The sequence below is a fragment of the Pygocentrus nattereri genome, chromosome 8 (assembly GCF_015220715.1).
Source record: "Pygocentrus nattereri isolate fPygNat1 chromosome 8, fPygNat1.pri, whole genome shotgun sequence".
Lineage (NCBI taxonomy): Eukaryota > Metazoa > Chordata > Actinopteri > Characiformes > Serrasalmidae > Pygocentrus > Pygocentrus nattereri.
Window position 1 is genome coordinate 3,658,428 of NC_051218.1, and position 27,498 is coordinate 3,685,925.

Below are 27,498 nucleotides of genomic sequence, written 5' to 3' on the forward strand. Positions count from 1 at the left end.
CTCAGTTCTCAGAAAGCTGTAATATTGAGGTGCTTAAAGTGTATTGTGAAGTTGTCTTGATGTGTCTATGGCTACGTTTACACAGCAGGTGAAAGTGGCCCAAGTCCGATTAGTGTCAATGTGTGAACAGCAAAAAAAACTCATTGAATCTGATATTTTCAATTCCAGTTGGAGATGCTTTCATATGTGGTACTGAAATCCGATACGTTTCCTATCTGCAGCAGTGCAACTCGGTCTGAACGGCCAGTCAGTGAAGCTGTATGATGGTTCATGTGATCCTGGTGAAGATGAAGCTGAACTCTCCAAGAGCGACTGGTGTTCGTTGGCAGTCGTGATTGTTTACCTCTGGATGAGCCACGTGAAGCTCTGTTCTTTTGAGCATGTGGGTCAATTTAAGAGCAGATCTGTTCAGACTGATGTTGCATACAGATCACATTTTAAAAGATGTTGTGAACAGAAAAACAAACAAAAAAAAAATTTGGTGAGAATCAGATTTGGGCCACTTTTACCTGCTGTGTGAACGTAGCCTGTTATAATTTTGACACGTCACCCACTCACAGTTTGAACTGCTCTTTTCCGACAGATGCGCATTCTATATACGATACACTTTAAAGGGCCCGTATCGTGGAAAACTGAAATTTCTGATGTAGTGTGTAAACATTATATGTTTAAAGTCAGTTCCATCCATATATGTAAAGAAAGCTGCAAAAACAGCTTTTGATTGTGACTTTATGAAAATGCAAATGTGTTTGCACTGTTATCTGCCTGTACAGCCCACAGTGCTTGAGCCTTGCCCATTCATGCTCAAGTTATAAGGTGTTACAAGATACAGGGCAGCCAGTGAGAACAGAGGTCATTTACACATCAGTCTTGAAGGCACAATAACAAAAGCAGCCTTTTTAAGGGTAAAGAGGATGGAAAGTTAAACGTTAATTATGTTTGTTTTGGGTACATAAAACCAAACAAGTGTAATAGATGGACTTCAGCACAAGAGAAATGTGGGCTATGGGTCCATCGTATTGAAACAATCAGCTCTTGGTGTGACTTCCGCTCACCTGTTTAAATTTTCAGGCTGCAGTTCCTCCCAAAAAGGGCAAACCTGCTTCAGCTCCGAGTGCCAAGGCAAAGAAAGCTACAGACGCAAAAGAAATGGTAGAGACTGAATTACCTGTAAGTGTGCTAACTATTAAGTTATTGTCCTTATTTGTTTGTAGCTTTGTTTGTTATTGTTTTTAATTGATGTTTTGTTTGTGTGTTCGACCCAGTTGGAGGTCTGTGAGGAGAAGTCGGCTGCTGTGCTTCCAGCCTCCTGCATGCAGCTGCTGGACAGTGCTAACTGGAAAGAGAGACTGGCTAGCATGGAGGAATTTCAGAGGGTAACATTGTTGCTGCTGTTTTTGTTTCTCCCACCTCTCTAAAGCCAGCACACTTAATAGAACCAGAACTGAATTAACAGAATTTCTGATTTGTATCTGTTTCTCAGGCTGTTGAGCAGATGGACAGAAGTCAGATGCCTTGCCAGGCTCTAGTCAGGATGTTGGCTAAGAAACCTGGTTGGAAAGAGACCAATTTCCAGGTAGGCCTTGTTCATAGTGCCTGTACTGTCACAGCAAAGAAGAGCAATAAAAGGGCCAAATAGTGAGTTATTTAAAGACATTCATACTAGCCTGAAACAAGTAGTGCATACCAATCCTCAAAAACTGTAATACAGGTTCTCAACCCAATAAATTTAAAAAAACATGAATTAAAAGCTTGATGCACTTTTTCTTTCAATATAAAATGTTTGTTGTCACAACTGGAGCCACCTTTTTTTTTTTTTTTTTTTTTTTTTTTTTTTTTTTTTTTTTTTTTTTTTGTCCATCGTCCGTCATACTAATATGCCTTGTTTTAGATTATTCCCAATATGAACACAGACCCTGAAGTGTAAAGCTTGACTCTGCTTGTGCTCAGGTGATGCAAATGAAGCTGCACATCGTGGGACTCATCGCTCAGAAAGGCTCTTTCTCCAAAACATCTGCTTTGGTGGTGCTGGATGGCCTGGTGGATAAGATCGGGGACATCAAGTGCGGCAGCAATGCCAAAGAGGCTCTGACCGCCATCGGAGAGGCCTGTTCACTGCCCTGGACTGCTGAACAGGTTAGTTCAGGCTGGAGTTCCTCTCAAACAAGTAGAATGACCTTTTAGGAAATTAAATTAATTAATTTCAGCATCAGATTACATATTCTGTCAGAGTGATTAATCATTGTTCAGTGTTTAGGTAGATGAGATGGTGTTTATAATCTGTCTGTAGCTCTTTATGTTGGACCACAGGTACGTTTGAGGTTAATCAGTGCTCTGTTCTGCAGGTGGTGTCTTTGGCCTTTGCACAGAAAAACCCCAAAAACCAGGCGGAGACGTTAAACTGGCTGGCCAACGCAATGAAGGAGTTTGGGTTTGCAGGGTGAGTGGGGTGGTGGGGGGCACCATGACTGGGGGGGCACTCATGACTACATCTGTTCTGTGTGTTTTGTTTGTGCATAATTCAACCTCGGTTTACCTCAATCTTCCACATAAATCTTGCAGAATTAACGTGAAGGCTTTCATCAACAACGTCAAAACTGCTTTGGGTGCCACCAACCCGGTGAGTCTTTCTTATGGATTTGGTGTGCGTGACGACCACATCCATGTTTTGGTCAAGTATTTGTTTATATGCTTCCTGCAAAGTCTTTCAGCCCTACTGCAGTAGTTCTGTTGTGTGCTGTGTACATCTGAACAAATTAGACTTATTTCTTAATAAACTGCACTCACTTAAAACAGTCCCACTTTATATTGTCTCTAATAACTGTGTAGTTACATGTGAACAACATATGCGACACCACTGAAACTACTAATGTGTGTAATGTGACAGTACAGCAGATACCCAGTTATATTAAAATGTAACTCTATAAAATGTTGCATTAACCCCAAAGCCGTCTATATTATCACTTCTTTATTACACATTACCTACGTAATAACTACACAGGAACTGGCCACTTTAAAGTGTAACTAACACTTTACAGCAAACAGCAAAGTTCTTCTGTAGAAGTTATACTTGTGTAATTACATGAGGCAAAACAAGTTGATACACATGTAATAACAGGCTGTACTTCTGTAATTCATCTAACACTGACTGTCAGTAGTGTTGCATATGTTGTTCATGTGTAACTACACAGTTATTAGAGACACTTGATATAAAGTGCGACCATTAAAATATTTTACATTTTGTAAATGTCATTTAAAAAAAAAAAAAAGTGAGTGTGTGTGTGTGTGTGTGTGTGTGTGTGTGTGTGTGTGTGTGCGGGCATTTCATAGATCATGCATTGTATTCAGCCGTTTTCTAACCCTCTGCATTCCTTTCAGGCGGTGAGAACTGCAGCCATCACTCTGCTGGGGGTGATGTATTTGTACATGGGGGCTCCTCTCCGTATGTTCTTCGAAGACGAAAAGCCGGCCCTGCTTTCACAAATAGATGCTGAGTTTGAAAAGGTACGTGAACAGTTCAGTCAAGTTATAAAACCTGACTGGTGAAAGGTGTTTACCAACACTGGCAATACACCACTTCTATTCGACATCTCTTAAAATTGAGTTGGTTTTGCTCAGCTGACCGCTTGTTGCTACTGATGCACCATCTCTGTTTAACAGTATAATTAAAAAATGACCTCAACATTTAACATGTGCTGTTCAGCCCATTTCAAATGCAGGCTGGGTAGGATGGATTGTATAGAGGCTACGAACTTGTAGAAATTCAGCCCTTTTTTTTGGTCAGCCCTGTTTGAACTCAGTGTCTCTCTTGTTAAAGTAAGCAATGAATAATACATCAGTGCAGTCCAAGTGTAGTTTTTGCCTTAGGAGTGATTTACCCTCAAGCAATTCTCTTCTTATGTGTACAAGTGTAGTTGATGGTCCATTACACACAGTCTCACACCTGTCGGCTAACTTGGCACACCAGGTGCCAGTTACTTAAAATTCTTGCAGCTTTCTTTAATTTTTTTTTTAATGCATTTCTGACTTTTAATAAACATGTATGTTGATGCAGATACAGAAACATTTATGAGAGGTAGAAATTGGGACCAGTACAGAGAAATATAACGCTGCTTTTGGATGAAAACCTCATATCTCCATTTTTGTCGTTTTTTTCAGGTTTTGATGTAATTTGAAAATGTCTGTTGCTCTTTACGTAGCATGTAAATTTCATTAAGAGTGGGTCAAAAGAAATGGAGGAAAATGGCTTGGTAAAAACTCTGGTTCCATTGACTTACATTAAAAGTAAAGTATGTTTTTTGCTTCTGCTGTAAAGTTACTATTTTGGAGATGCTTTCTTCTGACAACAGTGATTAAAATTGTTTCTGTAGGGTTACAAATCACTGCTGTCCAAAATGGTAGCTTTACAGGAGAAGACAGGAGTGTTATTTACTTTTAAAGTGAATTATTGTCAAGAGATCTTGTTCCAAGCCATTTTTGAGCTTTTCTAATGGTCCATTCATGAAATTTTTGCACAGTGTAAAAGGTAGATGCTGAGCTTGGACAATGTTAGAAAACAAGTCTGTCCTTTAAAGTGCATTAAATACATGCTGATACCCATCCATCCATTTTCTAAGCCGCTTCTCCGTCAGGGTTGCGGGGGGGTGCTGGAGCCTATCCCAGCAGTCTTCGGGCGGAAGGCAGTATACACCCTGGACAGGTCGCCAGTCCATCGCAGGGCAGACAGACAGACACAGACAGTCACTCACACACTCACCTTTTTTCTTAAACAATGATTTGACAATACCAATCCTGATATTATTGTCCATCCCTGTAAGTCATATAATATAGATCTGATATTGACAGTAGAGATGAAGCACACCATTGCTTTACCAAAGAGAGAGCACCATAAGAGAGAGTCTTCAGTGTTACGTTCACCAGCTAATGTGAATGACTATACTCAGGCGTATCTGTTAAATAATGATACATATCTATTATGTAATTTAATGCATTTTTTTTATCAGTTAAAAACGTTTAAAAACATCAGTTATTGATTTTACCAGCCAGAGGTTTGAAGAATCAGTTATTTTATTGGACAAAACTCAAAATCGTGGCATACCAAATCATACTTTTTGCGGATGTGTGCGTTTCAGATGCAGGGTCAGTCTCCTCCTGCTCCTATGCGAGGGATGACCAAGAAAGGAGCAGAGGAGGAAGGGGAGGATGCTGATGAGGAGGAAGTGGACGGAGGAGCTGGCGACATCATGGACCTGCTGCCCAGAACTGATATCAGGTCAGTCTTGAACAGTTATGGCATTACAGTGCTGTTCACCATTGAGTTCAGGTTAAACTTAAGTGGTGTTTTACTGGAAAACAGAAATCAGAAACCATAAGCAAGGCTGTTTGGGGTTATTTAGCAGCTTATCAGTGTTTGAGGCAAGAGTGTGATGGTTTAGGCATATAAGCTTCATTAATTGTCAGCTAAAGTAGCTGTGGTAGCTTCGGTAGCTTCGGTATAAAACTACAGCAAGCCTCAGACACCAAACGCCTTTCATACGATTTATGATAATCCACATCCAAAAATCAGACTAGTAGGAAAAATCATGATAAAAAGTGATGTAGTGTAACTCTTGTATGTGACCTTGTAAAACCTGAAGCCTAGTTAAATGGCTAAAATTGGGACAAGAAAGATTAAATCTTAAAATAACTCATCAGCAATTTGGACAAACTCTGTTGAACCCATTTAAACTTATCATGGTTGGGAGAAATTTGGCAGGATTGTGATTAAATCCTGATCAGCTTTATCCTCTTATAGACAGTGTGTTCTTAGTGAAAGGGAATTTTTGGAATGCTTATTGATTTGCATCTTGCTCATATTCTTGTTTTCAGTGACAAGATCACTTCAGACATGGTGGAAAAGATTGGTGATAAGAACTGGAAGATTCGGAAGGAGGGGCTGGACGAGGTGGCGGCCGTCATTTCAGAGGCCAAGTTTATTCAGTCTAACATCGGAGAGCTGCCGATGGCACTGAAGGGCCGACTTACTGACTCCAACAAACTACTGGTATTTTCTTTTGTTTTATTTGGTGTGAGACTCTACACAATAACATTTAGCTGTAAGACTAGTTTACCTTGTTTATCTTCATTTAGTACAACCACATTTTCAAAAACAACAAAACCTCATACTTCATATCTCAGAACTTTACAGGAGAAGCAAAAACATACTTTACTTTTAATGTTGGTCAATGGAACCAGAGTTTTTACCAAGCAGTTTAAGGCCTTTTCTTAATTTTGATTGATTGATTGATTGATTGATTGATTGTTTATTTTTGGTCAGTTCATCATGAAATTTACACAATGTGAAGGACAACAGACAAATGATTTTCAAATAAAATGATGTCAATAATGTCAAATTGAGGTTTTGTTCCAACAGCAGCAACATTGTGTATTTTTTAAAAACTTGTTTTTTTTTTTTGTTTTTTTGTTTTTTTCCCTTGTTATTTTTCAAAAACAATACAGTTTCTCAGTTTTAACAGTTAATGTCTTTGTACCAGTTATTTGTACTAATTAAATACAGGGATTAAATAAATAGTGTACCTTTTTTGTATTGTTTTTCTTTACATTTTGGACTGTATCCCAAGTTTTTTGGAAATGTATTTGTAAACTTCAACTTTTTATAATGCACAAATGGCAAAAAAAAATGGCCATAACCTTTTCTTTTTTTTTTTTTTTCTTTTTTTTTTTGACTTTTTGTGGACCGAAACCTTTTAAAGGCGTATTGTTGTGTGTTTTATTGATGCTGAGTGTAAATATCCAGTCAGTGTAGTAACTTTTAAAATGTTGTATATTGCATCAAAATTTAGCTGATTTGTATTTATTTATTTTGACATTTTCTTTCCTAGGTTTTAAAATTCTATTTGCAATTATACTTGGACATGCAGTTGTCATCATGATTGATTTGACTGGTCGTATTTAAAATCGTTGCAGGTCCAGCAGACTTTGTCCATCCTGCAGCAGATTGCCACAGCCATGGGTCCATCCCTCAAACAACATGTGAGAAACCTGGGCTTCCCCATCATCACTGTGCTAGGAGACAGCAAGGTAAACCTTCTTAATACCCTGCTGCCCTAACCACACCTACCCATTATCTGCCCCAGAGACCTTAAAGCCCTCCCTACTGCCCTGTGGAAACCCAAGACTTGCATGCAAACACTATGTAAATCTAAAAACGCTGCATCCTGAAACCCTGCCCCCATCTGCTACAGAAGAAGCTCCCACTGATCCATGCAAACAGGCATACCAGCTGCTCTGTACTGCCCAAACCTGAAAAATATGAAACTCCCAGGGGTCAAAACAGACCCCTCATTGATACTTTCTTACAGTTAAGAAACATGATACTTGTGGTCGCTGTTGCATCTCGACCCTTATCTGAAGCTTGTCGCTAAAGACAAGTGCAATATATTGCATGGGGACCGTATTACTAACAATGTAGTCTTGGACCAGTAATTGATATTTTGCAAATTATTCTTTTTTTAGCAACAGCAACAAATTAACTTATTAAATCATTAAGTTCCATGCCGCTTGGAGAGACTATAAAATACACTGGTTTGGTAGTATTTTGGCACATAATGCCATCTGTGCAGAATATAGTTATCATTATAAATTATATTTACAATTTGCTTAATTATTGGTATTTATATACTGTCAGAGAAAACGCAAGCCATACAGTAAAGCACTCTAATGCTCACGTCATACACTCTTTGTAACTAATCTGGAAGTTTGATCAGTGGTCTCATTAAAAAAGAAAACCTTCAGTGGGGAAAAATCAAGAAAAATCATGTGCTTTCTCACATTTGCAGATGCTTATGTACTCTCTTTGTGCTGTAGCTCATTGTAAGCAGCTTTCTGAGCATCATTGGATCAATTACACCATCTGTTTGTGTACATGCAACTAAACCCCACCTCTCTTCCCAGCCCAACATCAGAACCACTGCCATGACGACGCTGAACGCATGGGTGGAGCAGACGGGACTGAAGGAGTGGCTGGAGGGAGAGGACCTATCAGAGGAGCTGAAGCGGGAGAACCCCTTCCTCAGACAGGAGGTACGAACCACCTGCCTAAAATCTGTCTAAATGCACCAAGCAGTAGTGAAATTAGATCACAGTGGATGGGAGAAAAGCTAATGGCACCGTCTCCTCTGTTACCATGAAGATTCAAATACAGCCAAATCAAGATAAAGGGGATCTGTTTCAAGAATTAAAATGGCTAAAAAAAAAAATTGTTCCCAAAAGAACTTTCACAGGTACACAAAGTAGATTATGCTGGCTTAATGCTACAAATAGTCAGATATCTTCTCTAATCTGCATCCTCTTACTTATTATAAGAATGACTATGCATTGATGCATAAACAGGTAAAATGATTATGTATGTGTCGTCACAAACAGCAAGGGGTAATTTGCAAGCCTAGCCTTTATCAGAAAAGGTTCTGTTTATAGTGGTGGTGGTGGTGGTGGTGGTGGTGGTAACTTTCATGCATTAAAAATGCAGTACAAGGTGAAAACAACAGTGGAAGAAAAGACAATCAAGAATAAAAACAAAATATAATAAACAAACAATAAACAGCAGAAAATACTATATACTGTATAATACTATATATGCATATACTAATACAATTAAAAAGCGCAAGAGAAAAGTGAATAAAAAGACAATTAAAAAATACAACTAACAAGAACGTAAAAGTAATATTCCAGCAAAAAACAAAGGAAATGATAAAATAAGACAGAAGGCGCCTGACGATGTTTAATATTAATAGTACCAAAATAAGTTCTGTCTTTTTTTATATATATATATTATATAAATATTTATATATATATTTCAAAATAATTTTTATATATATATATATATATATATATATATATATATATATATATATATATATATATATATATATATATATATCTAAAAATTTGACTCAAAAGAAGTTATAATAAGTAAAATGAACAAGTGTTCTTTATTCTTACTGTTTCTAGGTCACCGTTTTGTACTTTATGATTTTATGCCTTCCACTGAAGCTTGTGTTCAGATGACTCTCAGTCGGATTTGATTTTCCCATCAGCTGCTTTTGCACAAACTGGAATCCATTCCAGCTTGAATGCACACTGACACTAAAGCAAAAGGGATCAAACAAATGCTAAAAAAAAATCTGAAATTTACATGAAAGTTTCAAATATTCTCCTTTTCAGGGTGTAATGCTGAGATTTTTTGTCATCGTCATAAATTGAAAAAGAAAGCATTTTTGCCAGTGGCCTCTGACTTTTGGACCCCACTGTGGTGCTCTTTACTAACAAACCTTCAAAGAACAACCTTTCTGCAGTGTAGACGAAGCAAGGCTTAATAAATGTCTAAGAAATGCCCTCAGACTCCAAAGGCATGAGTTTTACTTGCCTTCAGACCATCCTTCATGTATACGTGTCTTTCTGTGGTAGGTGCTGGGCTGGCTGGCTGAAAGGCTTCCCACTATGCGTTCAGTACCTGCAGACCTGATGCTCTGCATCCCTAATCTGTACGCCTGTCTGGAGGACCGCAATGGAGACGTGCGGAAGAAGGCCCAGGATGCGCTGCCCACCTTCATGATGCACCTGAGCTATGACAAAATGAACAAAGCCACTAGCAAACTGAAGGTGGGCTTGAATGAAACTTCACTGTCTGATGGGTTTCTTGTTATTACACACTTTGTCTTGAAGAGTACTCAGGCTTGAGCTTTATTAGAACTAAATCTTCTAATTACAGTTAATAGTTATGTTGTGTCAGGGGGAACAAAAGAGCTACAGGTGAGATGCAGGACTTGCATGAGAGAATGCACATCATCTCTGCTGGCTCCAAACCTTATGCATTTGTGCCCTGACCCTAATGAGGTAGTTCAATAAAAAAAAAAAATCAAATGTATAAAATTTTCCACAATATCTCTCTCTCTCTCTCTCTCTCTCTCTCTCTCTCTCTCTCTCTCTCTCTCTATATCTATATCTATATATATATATATATATATATATATATATATATATATATATATATATATATATATATATATATATATATATATATATATATATATATATATATATAGATATAGATAAACACAAACACACACACACACAATGCCAAAGTGTCCATTGAAGGTTTGTCGATTTGGTAGAAATTTTATATATATAAAAAAAAAAAAATAATAAATTAATACGTCCAGCTGTCTGATGCGTGTTCCTCTCTCCATAGCCGGCTTCAAAGGACCAGGTGGTGGCCATGCTTGAGAAGGCCAGAGCAGTAATGCCGGCTAAACCTGCTGCACCTGCCAAAGCTGCTCCCTCTAAACCTGCTCAGAGTGCTCCTGCTGCAAAACCTGCCTCAGGTACATCTTCCTCCTCCTCCTCCTCCTCCTCCTCCTCCTCCTCCTCCTCCTCCTCCTCCTCCTCCTCCTCCTCCTCTTCTTCCTCATGTGTCTCTCTGAAAAGACCCTTAATTCCACACAATAGCCAGAAGAGATTCTATGCAAAATCACCTGGAATTCTTTGAGAGAATGATCTTAAAATGCACACATTTGGCACATCTACATTTATTCACAAAACGTTTCTAAAAATTTATGATCTGGGGAGAAATCGGTCTACAGTGTCTGAAAGTATGCTTAATATGCTAATATTACAAAAGCATGCCAGGTAGGAAATATTTTTTGGACTACCTTATTGCTTCCAGATAAAGCCAGTTATGATGCCAAAGAGTATTATAATATGACAAAGATGGCAATAAACAGTTTGTTAGAATGATGTTATGGGAAGGTCTGTTAATCTGAGTTGCACTATGTTGTGCTGGAGGATGCAGTTCCTTCACAGTACGAATATGACAGAAGAAGGCTGTGTGCAGCCCACAGTGAGCCTGTGTGATTGTCGTAAGCACCGGTAAGGTGCTTAGGGTGCAACCCTTGCAATCACCAACTCTGCCTGCATTTTATCTCTCAGCTCCAGCTAAAAGCCAGCCTGCAGTGGACGATTACGGTGTGGGAGAACCCAAAACAGACACCAAGAAGACCAAATCGGCAGGATCCGCGGCTAAAAAGGTCTTTGTCTGCTTTTCTTTCTGCTTTTTTGAAAGCATAGGTTTGGGATTTTTCAGCCCAAGCTATCTTTTGCATCAGAGGTGCACATGGTTTAAAGTGTATCTGTAACATTCAACTGTTGGATATGTAAACAATAAAAAAACTTCCATTACTCAGTATTCAAAGCAAAAAAAGCATGATTTCATACAGTTTATCATCTAATGCAGGGGATCTCAGCCTTTTCCACCCCAAGGCCCACCTCTTTGTAACTGTAAAGCATAGCAGGCCCACAAAAAAACTAATTCTAAAAACTTTTTTTTTATAAAGATTTTTTGCCCTTAATTGCTCTGAAAACCTGTGAATTAGCACCTGAAAAGATGAGATCTTCGATTTTACTTCAATTACAGAAAACAAAATGTATAGTTATGTTATATAAGAAGAAGAAAAAAGGGGAGATGTAGACGTTGTCTGTGATTTGGAGCTGCAGTCCTTTTGCGTTTTCACTGCAAATACTCTTGTGGCTCCAACAGGAGCAACTGGTCTGGAGTCTCTTTAGTTTTTGAGGGTTTTAGCACCTCATTTGAAATAAACCTCACTCCACTCAGTGGACTTTTGGATTAGCTTTTAGAATCATGACCAACAACAATAGTAATGATCCTTACATGATATCTTCTTCTGAGATCTGTGAGGTTTGCCGAACTGGCTTCTGATGCAGACCCGTATACAGGTGGAGTGTTCACGCACGCCAAAATGAAGCGAACTAAGGGAAAAGGTTTGATCGGTCAGAGAAACCCTGAGGAACCTCTAGATCACTGGCTAACTCTGCACTGTGCGCCCGTGGCTGCGTCTTCTCACACTAATGACATTAAATTGGGCTGCAACCGTGATATTTTATTTACACATCTCTACCGGCCCGCTACGAAGGACTGTCCCCCCCCCCCCTCCTCCCAAGTACAGGCTCACAGAGCACTAGAAGGTGCTTTATGACCCACTGGTGGTCTGTGGCCTATAGGTTGAGAAACCCTGATCTAATGATTAGTACTTTGTGATTTCGAGCAGGATGCTTAAAAAATGCATGGTAATGTTTTCAGTGTTGGAGTTTTGAGTGAAGCTGAGATTTTTTTTGCACTGACTAGATGAACAGCGTGGAGCAGAAACTGAAAGTAGATAAAGACATTTTGTCCAAGAGCAAAAGACTTTCTGGGGGCAAACCTAGCAACCAACAGGTAAAGGTGGATCAGTCATTTTAATCATAAATAGGAGTCACAATATCACAAACTGGTTGGGTTCATCCTGTGGTGTCACATTTTGGTGTGGACTCACTTCTGAACTTTGTTAAAATGAATGTAAAGGTCTACACTTTATCCACTGTGTAATTCAGTTGGTTACTTTGTGCCTCAAACCCTGTTTTCTGTCACTCTTGCCCTTGTTTGTTTAATACTTTCACTCTTCCACTTAAAAATGAAGGTGCCAAAAAGGTTCTTTGGAGCAGTTTCATAAAAGAAGCACCTAGTTCCCTAAAGAACTGTACATTGAAGCCAAGAACAATTTAGGAGTCTGCCAAGAAAACACATTTTTATTCTGTATGTCTCTTAACTCCTGTAGGGGGTGGTGGGGAAAAAAGCTCCAGTTAAGCCCACCCCTAAAGACGATGAGGACAAATCGGGCCCCATCTTCATCCTGGTGCCCAACAGCAAGGAACAGAGGATGAAGGAGGAGAAAGCGCTGAAGGTAGGCTGCTCTTTTGGAAAAGCTTTATTAGATAGGCATTATTGTGGTGAGATCATGCTAGCCAAAAACTGTGGTTTGTCTGTTTCTTCTACAAGGGGTTTGGAGGGAAGCTTGGGTATTTCTAAGTTTGTGGTGTTTATATAGATTCTAAAGTGGAACTTCATCACCCCACGGGATGAGTATGTGGAGCAGCTGAAGACTCAGATGGCCTCCTGCCTGGCAAAGTGGCTGCAGGACGAACTCTTCCACTATGACTTCCAGCGCCACGTCAAGGCCGTCAACGCTATGATCGAGGTGTGGGAGCTGTGCACACACATACATAATCTTCTCTCTTTACTGGACTCTTGATGTGAACCCACACACTTGTTTGAAGTTTGGACAATCAGGAATGCGCATGGATACACAAACATGGGTCCAGTCCCATTTTCTTATTTTTACCCCTACACTTAGTTCCAAGGGGCAAAGTGACACTTGAAAACAGAGTTACAAGGAATAGTGGTTGAAATCTTCCCTACGAAATGAGACCCTTAAATCAAAAAGAGCATCACTTCATTAACAGCTACTAGCGCCGCTCTGTAGGCGACCCTGCCCGTCTGCAGTGACGGCAGAGGAGGGGAAAGTTCAGCTCCTCCCTGCTGGGCTTTACTTACATTTAGGGCACCATACGCCTTCAAAGAGGGGGGCGATTATCACCCACCCCTAATTCTTCAGTGATATGAAGCTGGAGTCAGCTATTCGCCAGCTTCTTGTTTGAATTTTCCCGTTTTACCTTAGATGGAGCCGCAGTTCTGACGTGCCAGAATATAAATGCTGCACCGTTGAAGATGGAACAGGAAATTTAGCTACTGAGACATCAGCTGAATAGTAGCATTTTTATTTTTTTATTTATTTATTTTTTTAATGCTTGTTATGAAGAGAAACCATACTACGCCGAACCATGTTGAACTAAGATAAAACATTATTGTATAGTGGTGGTTGTTATTTTTAATTTAAGAGAAAATTCTCACGTTTGTGGGTTTCGTTGGTCGCTTGCGTAGCCATCTTGTTGGTTTGTCTTTTTAAAAAAAAATAAGAGGATTTAAATATTTAACACTCTGCATGGATTGTGTCTCTCTATTTCAACAAATTCTCATCAAAAAAGTTCTCCCACTTCCTTAGCACATGGAAGCAGAATCGGAGGCTGTGATTGGGTGTCTGGATCTGATTCTGAAGTGGTTCACTCTGCGGTTCTTTGACACCAACACCAGCGTGCTGATGAAAGCCATGGAGTTTCTCAAGCTGCTCTTCACCATGCTGAGCAGAGAGAACTACCACCTCAGCGAGTACGAAGCGTCCTCCTTCATCCCCTACTTAATCCTCAAGGTTGGTATATCTTTTGTAATGCATACAGGCTCATTCGTAAGTACGTCTGCAGTTAACCTTTCGGATCTTGATATGGTTGCAGACAAATTTGTTTGAATTTTTGAACGGTCAGGTGCTAATGTTTTTCAGAAATTTATTACATCTATTATTGTATGTTCTTCACCTGTCCAGGTTGGAGAATCAAAGGATGTGGTGCGCAAAGACGTCCGTGCCATTCTGACCATGCTGTGTAACGTGTACTCCGCCTGTAAAATGTTTCCGTTCCTCATGGAGGGAACAAAGTCCAAGAACTCAAAGCAGAGATCTGGTAAACTCTTTGTATTGTTCTTATTTGAACTAGTTAGGAATATTTTCCTTTGGATGTTGTTGTTATCTAGGCCCAAATAAGAACAAACCTCTTAAGAAGAACCATAATGCAGTGAAGATTTATATACATGGAAGTATTAAGTTTGTAAAATGTTATACAAAGTTTAACTTCACTGTAATTTGCTTGTGTGTTGTAGAATGTCTTGAAGAGTTGGGGTGCCTGATTGAGAATTACGGTATGAATGTTTGTCAGCCGACGCCTGCCAAGGCACTGAAAGACATTGCCGTTCACATCGGTGACCGAGACACAACGGTGCGCAATGCGGCGCTGAACACGGTAGTGGCAGCGTACAATGTCTGTGGAGATCAGGTCTTCAAACTCATTGGCAATGTAAGGCAACTCTGCATAATGACACACCATTGATTCTTTTGAATGTTGCTTAGAATTTACAGTTGAAGCATCTTTATTGCTCGTTTTTGTATTTGAATATGCTATATTTTTACTATAATTACTCCCACGGTTTACACGGAGAGTCAGCTACTGCTGCTATTTTAAGCCAGGCTTTCTTGGTCATTTTCCCCAGCTGTCAGAGAAAGACATGAGCATGTTGGAGGAGAGAATCAAGCGCTCAGCTAAAAAGACGCCTGTCGTCTCAGCCAAACAAGAGAGGGCACCAAGAGAGCACCCAGCCAACCCTAACGCTACCTTCCTCCGCAAGCCCGCACAGGAGGAAGTGCCCAACAAACTCAAGTATGTTCCATCGCTTTAGAAGTAGCGAGAAATTCCGAAAAGAGGGAGAATCTTAGTCAACACACTGCTCTTATTTAACCTATAGTACAGTTCAAATTTTGAGATGGGGGACTAAGATCACTGCTGAGATGGATAATCAGCTAGATTGAATCTGCTCGTCCTCTTTTTGTCAGTGTACGGATAGTAAGAACTGCTAAATGAGGAAATTAATGCACTTCTTATGCCTTGTTGATGAATCTTCATACACACAGTTGTATGCAAAAGTTTGGTTTGGTGACCTGTTTTGTTGATTTTTTGATTTTGAGGTGGAAATACACACTTCTGCACATTTGAATGTTAAACTCAGCAAATACATAGTAATTACACATGCTGGGGGGAAATAGAACAGTAAAATGTGTACTGTGCAAAAGGTTTGGCACCTTTTATTTTTTTTAAAATATGTTAAAGGCAGAAAATAAATAGAAATTGTGCACAGAAGTAAAACAAATTAGGTTTGTCTGCAGAGGATTTGTTAACCTGTTTTATGTAGAAAACCAAATAAGGATGGACAGTCGTCTTTTGGAAGTCCGAAACATTACAGAATTGGCATGTTGAGCTGTCCAGTGACATTGCATCATCTGCAGTTTGAAAGGATGCAGTTGCTGACTTCATGTGTCTCGGATGATGCATGTGCTGGCCTTTGCCATCCCAGACCTAGTTGGATGGACTAAACTGGGGAGAAAATTGAGTAAAAATAAAAAAATGTATAAAACAAATCAACAAAGCATTTAATTTGCCCAGGGGTGTTCAAACTTTTGAATACGACTGTACTTGATATACTGTCTTTTCTAAAGCATGTACTGAGGTGCTCTTTTTCCTTGGTGCTGTACTGTGCAGGTAGAGTTTACATTCAAGTGTAAATAAGTGTAGTGAACCCTTCCAGGTCTCATTCTGTCCTTGTTTTCATTGCATGTCGTGTCTCTTAAACCTGAGCCTGTCTCTCTCTCTTCTCCTTTATGATTCCTTTTCTCTCTCGCTGCTCTCCTTGGACAGAATAATGTATCGCACGTATAGGATGTAAGTACTGCCGAGTCGCTGTAGGTTCTGTTCACGAGGCACGCGCCAACCCGGAGAGGCTTAGACAAATAGCAGAGGCACAAACTTTAGACTGAACTAGAAAACTCCTTGTCATTTCAGCTGCTGACATCATTGCAGATGTTTCGAGTCCGTTTTGTTGCTAGTATCTCCCGCCAGCGCTACGCCAAAAGTTCTTTGCACTTCAATCCAACGTTCCTTATCAAATGTAATACCAGCTTTCAAGCTGCTGACTGCCTAATGTGACAATCCTAAACCTGCAAATGGACTAAACGGGATGCAACAACCTAACAGTGGGTTTCCACACATCTTTTGGAGTCAGTGTATGCCGTTGGAAAAGTGTATAAGGGCCTTTGTTCCCCCGCACATCTCCCTGCTCCCCGTGTGTTCACCGTTTGTTCAGTTCTGTTGATATTCTGAAGTTGTAGCTTGTATGAAAGTAAACTTTTCTCGTTTTGTCCCCCCTCCCTCCCTCCTTCATCAGCCAAGCACGGTCTCAGAACGCTCACTCCGAGCACACGGCCCCCTCCATCCCGAAGGAGTTTCAGCTGGATCTGGACATGATTGAAAACGACCACACGCGGGTCAGCGAGTTCCCTGATCTTGTTCAGCACAAACTGGATGAGCTGCTGGAGCCCGTCACCATCCCCGAACCCAAGTACGAAAACCCACTGACCACCACGCCGTAACATAGGTTTTACGAACTTGTTCAGTAGGATTTTGTCTACAGAAGCTCTGAATGTTTCATGCTGTTGTGTTCTTGCACTTTATAATATCTTGAGTGATGTGCTGCTGTTGTGTCTTGTACTATAAGGCCAGTTTATACAAGTTACATTGAGGAATTACAATGAAGACTTGAATGCATACCCAGCACAGACGAGTCCAAATATACAAATATTTTAATAGTTCCGAGAGTTTAAATAATTGACATGGGGGGCGCTCCTCAATGGCACAAATGTGTAAGCGTTAAGGAGATCACAAGTTCAGTCTCTGGTGAGCTGTGGTTGGGAGTCCAAGAGAGCTCAGATAGCCTCACTCTCTCTGGGTGTGTATCAGAACTCTAGTGGTTCCAGCATCTTATGTTTTGATCAGAGTTTGTGTTCTCTCCAAATAAGGAAGCCTAGACTACTGCAGCCTGGCAAAGGTTACCGCATGCTGGACGAGAAGCTCTGTGCTGCCTGCTACAGCCCGCAGCAATCTTTGAAATAGATTAGTGTTGTTCAAAGCAGTAGTTTGGCAAAAATGGCAGACCTGATACAAGTTTCTTTGCCCCAAATGGAGTCAAGCCAAGGTAGAATGTACTTTGGTTGCTGCTAATACTGGTTTTTTGTTTTTTTTCCAGAAACCAGGTAACAAAGTTTGATGCAAATGTGATAGTTTAGGCATGCAGACACCATGATGATAACTGGCATAAGCATGTTCGCACAGTAAGCCTCATAGTTTCAGCACATAACTAAGGAAAGGAATTTCCATCCATTCATCCATCCGTCTTCTAAGCCCCTTATCTTTCATTGGGTGAAGGGCAGGAATCGCCTTGGACAGCTCGCCAGTCCATCGGAGGGCAGATGGAAACAAACCAAAAAAAATGTTTTGTTTTTTTTTGCTGAACTTTAACTGCAAAAGATATAAACTGGTTCAGATTCTGATTATAAGTTTGGCTGTACTCGATTGTGGGTGGTTTGCTGTGGTTTATTTCCTTTCGATGGACAATGATTACCACTTCTTAGTTTTAAGAGCTTGCAGTGATGTCCTGTTTTATTAAAATGTTTGTGTCGTCCTCTTATACAGGATTCGCTCAGTCTCACCTCATTTTGACGACCTTCACAACAGCACAGCCTCCACTATCAACTTTGTCATCTCACAGGTGGCCAGTGGGGACATCAACACCAGCATCCAGGCTTTAGCACAGGTAAGCATGCAATGTCTGAATGATCCGATGTGATTTGTGCTGCTTCATGAGTATTCATTCATTTCTCCACGAAACTACATTCCCATGCATTATTTGCCATGCAGTTTATAAAATACGCTTTACCTATAAATTGACAAGCACCTCAGCTTTTGAATGGATTACATGCTTGTGTGGATGTTCTTGTAGAACTGTTTCCTATCCCTTTAGCTGTGTCATAAAGGTCACATAGAAGTCAACTCTGAGGGAAAACGGACTCTTTCCCACCACGATTGCTTTGTCTCTGCAGATTGACGAGGTGTTACGGCAGGAGGACAAAGCAGAGGCCATGTCAGGCCACATCGATCAGTTCCTCATCGCCACCTTTATGCAGCTCAGACTCATCTACAATACACACATGGCTGATGACCGGCTAGACAAGAAGGACATCTTCAAACTCTACAGCTGTATCATTGGCAACATGCTCTCGGTAGGGGTTTTATTACTCTCATCCTCAGACACTCTACTGATACATGCACAAGTGTCCAGTATCTGTAGTAAGCTAAACTGGCCACAACTGTGGAAATTTTGGCTGGTGCATTTTAATTGGCGGTCCACATGTCCATGTTCTGTGTAGCTGGCTTGTTCGGTCAAATGGTCAAATGACATAAGTGTAAATCAGTTAACCGGCAACAGGCTTTTGCACATTTTAATGCACAGCTGCTGTTTATTTACTGAATTTAGCATAAAAAGTAAATGCTGCTTCTGCAAAAGTTGTCACATTTTATATTTTGTTTTATTTGTTCTCTAGTATGTTAAACAGCAAATAAATAGAAACCGTACACTAAATATTTTTAGAAAATGCAATGTTTGTCGCCTGTAGAGGCTGTGATTATTTACACTTAAACTCAGCAATACATCGTTTAACCAGGGGTGCTTAAACCTTTTTGTATTTAACCGTATTTCACTGTGCACAAAGCCTTCGTTTTGAAAGTGCTTGGTCAGTCTTAACTGTGTGTCCGTGCCTCTCGCTTTCTCTCCTAAGTTGTTCTCTATGGAGAGTCTGGCGCGCGAGGCGTCTATGGGTGTACTGAAGGACCTGATGCACGGTTTGATCACTCTGATGCTGGACTCGAGAGTGGAGGACATTGAAGACGGCCAGCAGCTCATCCGTTCCGTTAACCTGCTAGTGGTGCGCGTGCTGGAGAAGTCCGATCAGACCAACATCCTCAGGTCAGCCAGCCGAAACCCGTACCAAACCACCCAATACTTCTGAAAGGTTCTCACAGTAATGTTTAAATCACATCACAAAAAGTAGCATTCCAGGTCAGCACATCTCATCATCTCTTCTGCATTTGGTTTTGTTTGGCTCTGTTTTGCAGGAAGCCTGATTTTAGAGCTTACTCGTTCAGGCAGCTCAGATCTTTTTCTTTTCTTTTTTCTTTTTCCTAAACATATTGAGCTGGTCCGATTTTCTGCCTTTTTCCAGTTGGATTCAAGTCCTATTAAAAGGTGGTTCCAAATCTGATTTCTTCATATGTGACTCAGTTTGAGCAGTCAGATTGGATGTGCGACAAGATAGTTGGTGGTGCTTATTCACATAGTACAGCTTAAATACGGAGACTACAAGCTTTAAACAGCCACTTAGGCGACATACAGGTTGATTTGAAAAAGATTCATCTGATTTCAAAAGGATTTATTTCACTTGTAAATCATTACAGAACAATGCAGTGAACTGTAAATGGTTTAAATGAGCATAAAGTTTATGTAATTTTACAAGGTCTCGGTCTGAACCTCCTCTAGCTGTACAACATCTGCATGACGGTCAAATTCATCCCTTACTGGATTGAGTATGTCGGGTGTGGCTGCGCTCACAGCTCTCTCAGTGCGATTTTGGAGATCATCCAGTGTTGTGAAACCAGCCATGAATGCTCTGAGCTGTTGGAGGTTCACAGACAATGAAAATCACGCAGCACCCGTTATATGACAGATTCACTCTTATTGAAGTGGAGAACACAAAAGGATTTCTACTCAGGTGTCGCATCTCCTCGCAGACCAAAGACAGTCATCTACCGGTGACTGTCAGAACCTCTATTATCCCGTTTCGTTTGGAATGCGATTGGTTCCTAGGCGCCTTAGGGTTGTAAAAATATGGTGCTTTGAAATCGGATGATTTTTTTAAAATATATATAATCACCCTGTATTTTATACTTTGTACATTGTAGCTCACAGTTTCTGCGTCATTGCAACATTTGAGCTGAAAACCTGTCTCTGAATATTAATGTTACAGCCTGTACATGTCACTTTCCACTCCTCCTGTAATTAACAAGAAGTCAGACGCTGTTATTTGAACATGGCACGATTGCTCCGTTTGCTAATAATTATCAATAGATCTGCAGAGTTCACCTCCGACCTGGTCAGCGTGTGCACACGCGTGTTACCGTGGCAACCAGTGAATGTGACTACAGTCTGACCATACAAAGAATTTTGTCTCTGGTAACTTTTGAATCTTAGGTCTTGGTCTAAAAACTCAGATACCGTAAACAAGTCCAGTTGGCACTGCAGTGTGAACAGAGCCGTAAATCAGGGGTGTCCAGTCTCATATGCAAAGGGCCAGTGTGACTGCAGGTTTCCACTGCAAAGAAGCAGGAGATCACCTGGTGCAATGATCGAGAACCAAGACCAACTGATGAAACAAGTGGAGTCAGATGTGCTCCAGCATGTTTGGAGTGAAAACTCGCAGCCACACCAGCCCTTTGCGGGCTGATTGGACACCCCTGCCTTAGACGCGCAGTGCTAATGTGAACAGTTTTTGGCTTTAAAGGCTGACGCTGTCGTTTATGTTGTCTCACAGTGCTCTTTTGGTGCTGCTGCAGGACAGCCTCATCACCACCGCAGGATCACCCATGTTCTCTGAACTTGTCATGAAGGTAAATAAGTCAAGCTCTTGATGTTTTACTTGTATTGTATTGTATTGTATTGTATGTATTTATTTATTTATTTTTTTGTGTGTGTTGATTTTAACCAGCATGCATTTACACTTGCAGTTACTTACTACTCTCCAGGTAGTCATTTTGACTTGTTGACATTGAGGCTGTGAGTAGTAGAATGAGATGTGGAGCAATGCGTCATGCCGTTTTTTGACAGGTGACCTGGTTCTTCTTTTTTCGTGTGTCATCATTCTGCTGTTCCATCTCAAAATGGATAAGGAGAAATTCATGGATCTCTTCGACTTTTCAGTAAAAAAAAATCGAAGATAAAATGTTGGTGCTGCAAGTTGGATGTGAATACCATATGGTTTATGGTATGATTTATCAGGATATGTAGCTAGTTAGCCAAGTACAGATTAGGGGATACAGCCACGCTGCCCAACACCAGGGGGGGTATGATGCTATGTTAACAATGTTATTTAGGCTACATTTACACAGCAGGTTAAAGTGGCCCAAATCTGATTTTCTCCCCAAATCTTTTTTTTTTTCTTCGGTTTGGCTGTTCACACTATCTTTTTAAATCTGATCTGTATGTGACATCAGTCTGAACAGATCACGCTCCCAAACCGTCCTGCATGTGCAAAAGAATGCTTCTTTGGTTCGTGTCCTCTGTAAACTGTTCTCTGGCACTGCAGCCTCGGACTCCTCTGGCCGCTCGGCCGTTTCGTTCGAAACCTCTCCAAACTGAGCGGCTGCGATGAGTCTCTTCTAATTTTTGGTACAGAAACATCAGCCTATATGTTTGAGTCTCAGCAGCGCGAAATTATCATGAGTGTCAAGTTGGACTGACGTAAAAGTCGCATGAATTCTGATCTGGCTGTTCAGACTGAGTAGTGTTGCCGCAGATGAGATACGGATTGGATTTCAGTACCACATATGAAAGCGGCTCGAATCGGATTTGAAAAATGTCAGATTCGGTGCGCTTTTGGCCGTTCACACAGCCATGCAAATGACACATCTGTGTCACATATGAGGAAAAAGATCGGATTTGGGCCACTTTTACGTGCTGTGTAAACGTAGCCTTAGACTGCTGATGTTAAATGTGGGGATGAAACATAAACCCCAAACCACAGCTCGGTTTTTAAGACGGCTGTTGATGGGTCTGATCAGTTTACACAGATGGTGAAGGTAGTGTTGTGTGTCTTGCCCAAGGACTCTTATTGGTATAATGTAGGGTGCTTGCCCAGGCAGGGGATTGAATGCCAGTCTACAGTGTAGAAGGCGATAACCACTACACTACAAAACCACTACACTTCAAAATGTCTTGTAGTATTGCATGGTCATTCATTTGGACATGGTGTAAGGAAGACAGATTATCACAGACTTGGTTTTACAGTGCTTTGCTTTTTTGCTAAGCGCTTGTGTTAGTGGACAGAGAATCAACCATAAAGGAAAAAAACTTGCTTATTTGAAAGCAGAGCTTTTTGTTGTAGCTGACACTGATTGACATAACTCTACATTATATGTGATAAGTATTTCTGCCTGTGTTTATCTGGATATCCTGATACTCCAGGCTTTAAACAAGAAGGCCCATATTTATAAGGTTTCTTGGAGTAGGAGAGCTGATGTTGGAGCTGCTCCTGTTAATGTCATCGCAAATTGGAGAAGAATCTGTTTCTAGATCAGCACCCCTATACGAAGAGGCTTTATGAATATATGCATGGGTGTAGTCAAGACACAGACTTGCCGGACTTTGAAAGGTGAAGCCTAAACAGCTTGTAAAATACGGATCCATCTCAGGAGCCGTATTGAGGTTGGCTGTTGGGAAGAGACAGTGCTTCTCTGTAGCTCTGCTGACTCCTTTGAACATATTTAGATTATTTTGATTAAACTGGGCGCTGGATCGTGCTGCACACCCTCTGCAGCCGCACCTTTTATGTGGAACCAAACATGCGCCCCTCTGTCTCTGCAGTGTCTGTGGCGAATGATCCGTTTCCTGCCAGAAACAATCAACAGTATTAACCTGGACCGAATCCTCTTGGACGTCCATAATTTCATGAAGGTTTTCCCTAAAGAGAAACTGAAGCAGCTGAAGAGTGATGTGCCCCACCGCACACTGAAGACCCTGCTGCATACCCTCTGCAAGCTCACTGGAGCCAAGGTACATCATAGAGACCAAAGACAAGAACTCATCTTGCTTGTTTTGTTTTAGTAATTTTTTTTTTATTATTATTTTTCAGCAAGTATTTTGTTAAACTGTAAAACTCAGTGGCCCCCATGCTGTAAAAAATGGCTCATTAGTTCAACCTAAAAGAATTACTTTGTGGTACCAAGTGAATTAACTAGTTTTATTCATCTTAAATACTTTGAATGAACAGTTCTTTTAATCTTTGAATAAAACTATATCAGTGGCTCGTTCCCACATGAAGTAATTTTTAGGTAACCCTGATGAGCCAGTTTTCACAGTGGACTATTTAAATTCCGACGTGGTGTTTTGGCTGTTGAGGAGAGCAGACTGCTTTGAGCCTTCACAGTAATTGAGGAAGACCATCGTCCACGTTTGCATAGAAGCCTCAGTGCAGATTTGACTACGTAGATGTTACGTACTGTAATCAATTATTAAAGAAATTATGCTTATTGTGGTCTTGGCTGCACACAGATACTGGACCACTTGTCCATGATTGAGAACCGGAACGAGTCCGAACTGGAGGCCCACCTGAGGCGGGTGGTCAAACATTCTGGAAACCTCTCCGGTTTCAAGTCTGATCAAAACACAGAGAAAGGAGCTTTACGATCAGTAGGTCACTCCATATCTTCATCATACAGTGCTTTGGCTGAACTACTGTAATGTCCTCTACAGGGAAAAATCAGTGTAGAGTTTATATGATGTTCCAGCTTGTGCTTTCCCTTTCAATGCCAACAGGACGATAAAGTGATCAAAGCGAAAGTGAGCGACATCCTTTCAGAGATCTTCAAAAAGATCGGCTCAAAGGAAAACACTAAAGAGGTGAGCCTAATATCTGAATATGTAGCTAAACTCAGTCGTAAAGAGTCCTTAAAAGTGTACTGCGTTATTACTATTAGATAAATGTACTTAATAATATTCTTGCGTCTCTCAGGGGCTGACGGAGCTGTATGAGTATAAGCAGAAATATTCGGATGCAGACCTGGAGCCGTTCCTGAAAAACACATCTCAGTTTTTTCAGAGTTATGTGGAGCGCGGCCTGCGCATGATCGAGTCCGAGCGAGAGGGGAAGAGCCGCATCCAGCCTTCTACAGGTACACATCCATTATCTTCACTTTTCATCCATTTCTCTCTCTCTCTCTCTCTCTCTCTCTCTCTCTCTCTCTCTCTCTCTCTCTCTCTCTCTCTCTCTCTCTCTCTCTCTCTCTCTCTCTCTCTCTCTCTCTCTCTCTCTCTCTCTCTCTCTCTCTCTCTCTCTCTCTCTCTCTCTCTCTCTCTCTCTCTCTCTCTCTCTCTCTCTCATTGGCTGTTGCCTGAATCACTTGTTCGGTTATGTTGCTGACCGTCTCACAATGCAGGACTCGTAAACACTTTGATTCATAATAATCAAAATATTGTGAGGCCTCTCATCACCCCAGAGCTTTACCGAAGGCCTGAAGATTGACACGTTTCCTCTCACACCACCACATCATCTGCGCTGTCGGTTGCTTCTGCTTGAGTCTTCAGATTGTAAAGCTTTGTCAGAACGTGCAAATCGGTGTTAAAATTGAGCTAAAATGTGTAGAGAAGCCCCAGATGAAGCTTTTTCTCAGTCCTGTTAAGCCTTGAACTTACTGCTAGTGAGCATGTGTGTAAAAGTAGTAATAGAAATAATAAGAAAAAGAACTAAGAGTAGGAATAACTCTGCTTTTCCATCTCCCAGTTATTCCGCAGCACAGCACAGAGTCCTACACCCCCAGCCACAGCTCCATGTCGGTTAACAGTAACGGGGAGGATTTGAAACCCGCCGTTTATTACGAACGACTGAAGATCCTCCGGCAGCGCCATGGACTGGAGAATGCTAAGGTTTGTCTCGGGCGCCGTTTGAAACAAATCTTTTAATCATGTTAATCAGCTTTTCTGTCTTTCTCAAAGACCAATTACAGCTTTTTCCTTCTTTTATTGCTCTTGATATTGAGTTATGAGAGTAAAACTTTGCAAGATGAAAAGATTCAAAGATACAATTTTTTTTTTAACTTTGTTAATTCATGTTTCTACTCATATTAAACACAATTTATCACGAGTTTTAAAAAAATTATTTTTTTTTCTGTAATTTTTTAAATGTACTGACTTTTAACCCACCTTTTTAAAACCTCTTCAGATTTGATAACATGGCCAAAAAAAACCTAGTAATATAATGTTTCACTTCCCCCTCCCATCAAAGACCCCCACCCCCCCACTCCATACCACTTTTCACTTAGAATACCACACAGTATGCAAGTTAAAACTACATGAATGCTCTATAAATTAAACAAAAAAAACCTACTTTACTTTTAATGCAAGTCAATGGAACCAGACATTTTCCCAGTATTTTTGGGCTGTTAATTTTGGTCCAGTCATCATGGAATTTATAAACAATGTAAGGGACAACAGGCATTTTCAAATTATGACAAAAATGGAGATACAAGCTTTTCCTCTGGCAGCAGCGATATGTTTAAATAAATTATATTCTTTATACACTTAGAAAAAGTCTCATTTTGTAGCTTTAATGATTGGTGTGGGCGTTGTTGGTGCTCTGTTTCAGTTGTGGACAGAGCCAAGGCTACAAGACGTGTCGGTCTCCGTCAGACTCTATAAGTAATAGAGTAAAATAAGTGAAGTATTAAAGCTTTAAGTATGAATGTTCATGTTGAGGAGTCACACATGCACAAGGTGCAGGAACCTGTTCACTCTCCATTCGTCTCCCTTGATGGACAGAAACTCCTCTGAGTGTCTTTATGGGGCTCTAGTTCTTCAGTTCAACATCTCAGTTTACATTGTCGCCTTGTTTATCACTTGCAGCAGCAGCAGCAGCAACAGCAGGACGACGAACGTCCTCCTTTCTCCTCTCTGTCCAAACCGCCGCTGGCCTCCTCCACAGACATGCTCCACAGCAAACTCTCTCAGCTGAAGGAGTCACGCGAGTCTCACTTCCAGCAGGACTCGCGCTCACACAGCCCTGGTCGCGCCTCCTCACCCGCCGCCAACCTCGATGACCTCAAGAAGAGGCTGGAGCGCATCAAGAGCAACCGCCAGTAAAAATAAATAAAATAAAATAAAATAAATAAATAAAAAAAAAAAAGCTATACAGCATCACGATTCACACCCCTAACCCCAGTCTAGTGAGCCGCTGCTACCTAGACCCCTAACTCCTCCACCTTCATGCTAGTTTTCTCACCTTCTGCTCTCAGCTCGGACGTTTTTCAGGTCAAACTTATGTATAGATTAAGAAAATATGAATAGGAAAAAAAAAAGAAACCACAAGTTTGTCTCATTGTATAAAATTAAGTGAACTACATTTTTGTTTAGTATTGTGCACAAATGTTTGGGGTTTTTTGTTTGTTTGTTTGTTTGTTTGTTTGTTTGTTTGTTTGTTTTTTGTATATACTCACAGACGCTAACCACTCCAGGCTTTTTCGTGTCATGTTTAGGATTTGCAGTGGACGGTTTCTTTGTGCAGAGTGCTGTAATATGTGTAACTGGAGCTGTCCAAACTTTTGTTTTTGCTTTTTTTTTTTTTTTTTTTTTTTTTTTATATTTAATAGACGTTTTAGGGAAATTAAATCTCTCTCGCTCTCTCGCTCGCTCTCTCTCTCTCTCTCTCTCTCTCTCCACTGTTTGTCATTTTTACTTTTTCCATCTTGGAAGCGCTTGTAAAACTTGAAGGATCGATTTTGTTCTTTAATTAATTAAGGAGCATGGCATGAAGTACGTAATGTTATTTTGTAAATAGTTTGCATTACTAAACCCTGTTTTATTAATTACTTTTTTTTGGTTAATAATATTCCAACATCTTGCACTTGTTAGCAGAATGTTGGCGATTCTGATGCATTGTTTTGTATTTCATTCAAGTAGTGTTCAACTGTTGCTATTGAGTTTAAGTGTATAATCTATAGTGAAAATGGCAATAAAGATTTTTTTTAATATAATTTAACAAACTATAACACGTCTACTGTGCATGTGTGGGTGTGGGAACGTGGACCCCCCCCCCCCTTTTTCCACTTTACATTGTTCGTTTCTGCTGTAACTGACACTGCAGTACATGCCATCCACAGGCTTTGACCAGAAAAACGACTTCCATCATGATAAAGGCGATCAGTCAGAATAACTTTGTACAGATCTGCAGTGACCCTTCCCTTTAAGCAGACAAGTGAACCCAACCCATGCCAGCAAAATGCCCCCTACAGCTTAAC

At 40.5% G+C, this 27,498-nt stretch overlaps 1 protein-coding gene across 3 annotated transcripts in view; it reads left to right on the forward strand.

The window, feature by feature from the left end:
* Nucleotides 1–27,249, forward strand: part of ckap5 (cytoskeleton associated protein 5) — a 45,651-nt gene extending 18,402 nt beyond the window's left edge. For 2 of the 3 annotated variants that reach the window (XM_037540560.1, XM_037540561.1), the window contains exons 14-45: nt 1,072–1,170; nt 1,266–1,376; nt 1,484–1,576; nt 1,951–2,136; nt 2,346–2,440; nt 2,563–2,620; nt 3,379–3,504; nt 5,133–5,272; nt 5,869–6,043; nt 6,967–7,080; nt 7,954–8,082; nt 9,466–9,660; nt 10,250–10,382; nt 10,987–11,084; nt 12,669–12,794; nt 12,939–13,088; nt 13,953–14,156; nt 14,328–14,463; nt 14,660–14,853; nt 15,047–15,213; nt 16,246–16,269; nt 16,772–16,945; nt 18,076–18,196; nt 18,483–18,662; nt 19,218–19,405; nt 21,027–21,102; nt 23,075–23,263; nt 23,762–23,899; nt 24,026–24,109; nt 24,222–24,381; nt 24,990–25,132; nt 26,108–26,344. In XM_037540560.1, the coding sequence (XP_037396457.1) occupies nt 1,072–1,170; nt 1,266–1,376; nt 1,484–1,576; nt 1,951–2,136; nt 2,346–2,440; nt 2,563–2,620; nt 3,379–3,504; nt 5,133–5,272; nt 5,869–6,043; nt 6,967–7,080; nt 7,954–8,082; nt 9,466–9,660; nt 10,250–10,382; nt 10,987–11,084; nt 12,669–12,794; nt 12,939–13,088; nt 13,953–14,156; nt 14,328–14,463; nt 14,660–14,853; nt 15,047–15,213; nt 16,246–16,269; nt 16,772–16,945; nt 18,076–18,196; nt 18,483–18,662; nt 19,218–19,405; nt 21,027–21,102; nt 23,075–23,263; nt 23,762–23,899; nt 24,026–24,109; nt 24,222–24,381; nt 24,990–25,132; nt 26,108–26,344 (4,443 nt within the window). Of the gene's footprint in view, nt 1–1,071; nt 1,171–1,265; nt 1,377–1,483; nt 1,577–1,950; nt 2,137–2,345; nt 2,441–2,562; nt 2,621–3,378; nt 3,505–5,132; nt 5,273–5,868; nt 6,044–6,966; nt 7,081–7,953; nt 8,083–9,465; nt 9,661–10,249; nt 10,383–10,986; nt 11,085–12,668; nt 12,795–12,938; nt 13,089–13,952; nt 14,157–14,327; nt 14,464–14,659; nt 14,854–15,046; nt 15,214–16,245; nt 16,270–16,771; nt 16,946–18,075; nt 18,197–18,482; nt 18,663–19,217; nt 19,406–21,026; nt 21,103–23,074; nt 23,264–23,761; nt 23,900–24,025; nt 24,110–24,221; nt 24,382–24,989; nt 25,133–26,107 lie in introns of all 3 variants that reach the window. The other variant, XM_037540562.1, reaches the window with a different exon arrangement.
* The last annotated feature ends 249 nt before the right edge of the window (nt 27,250–27,498 follow it).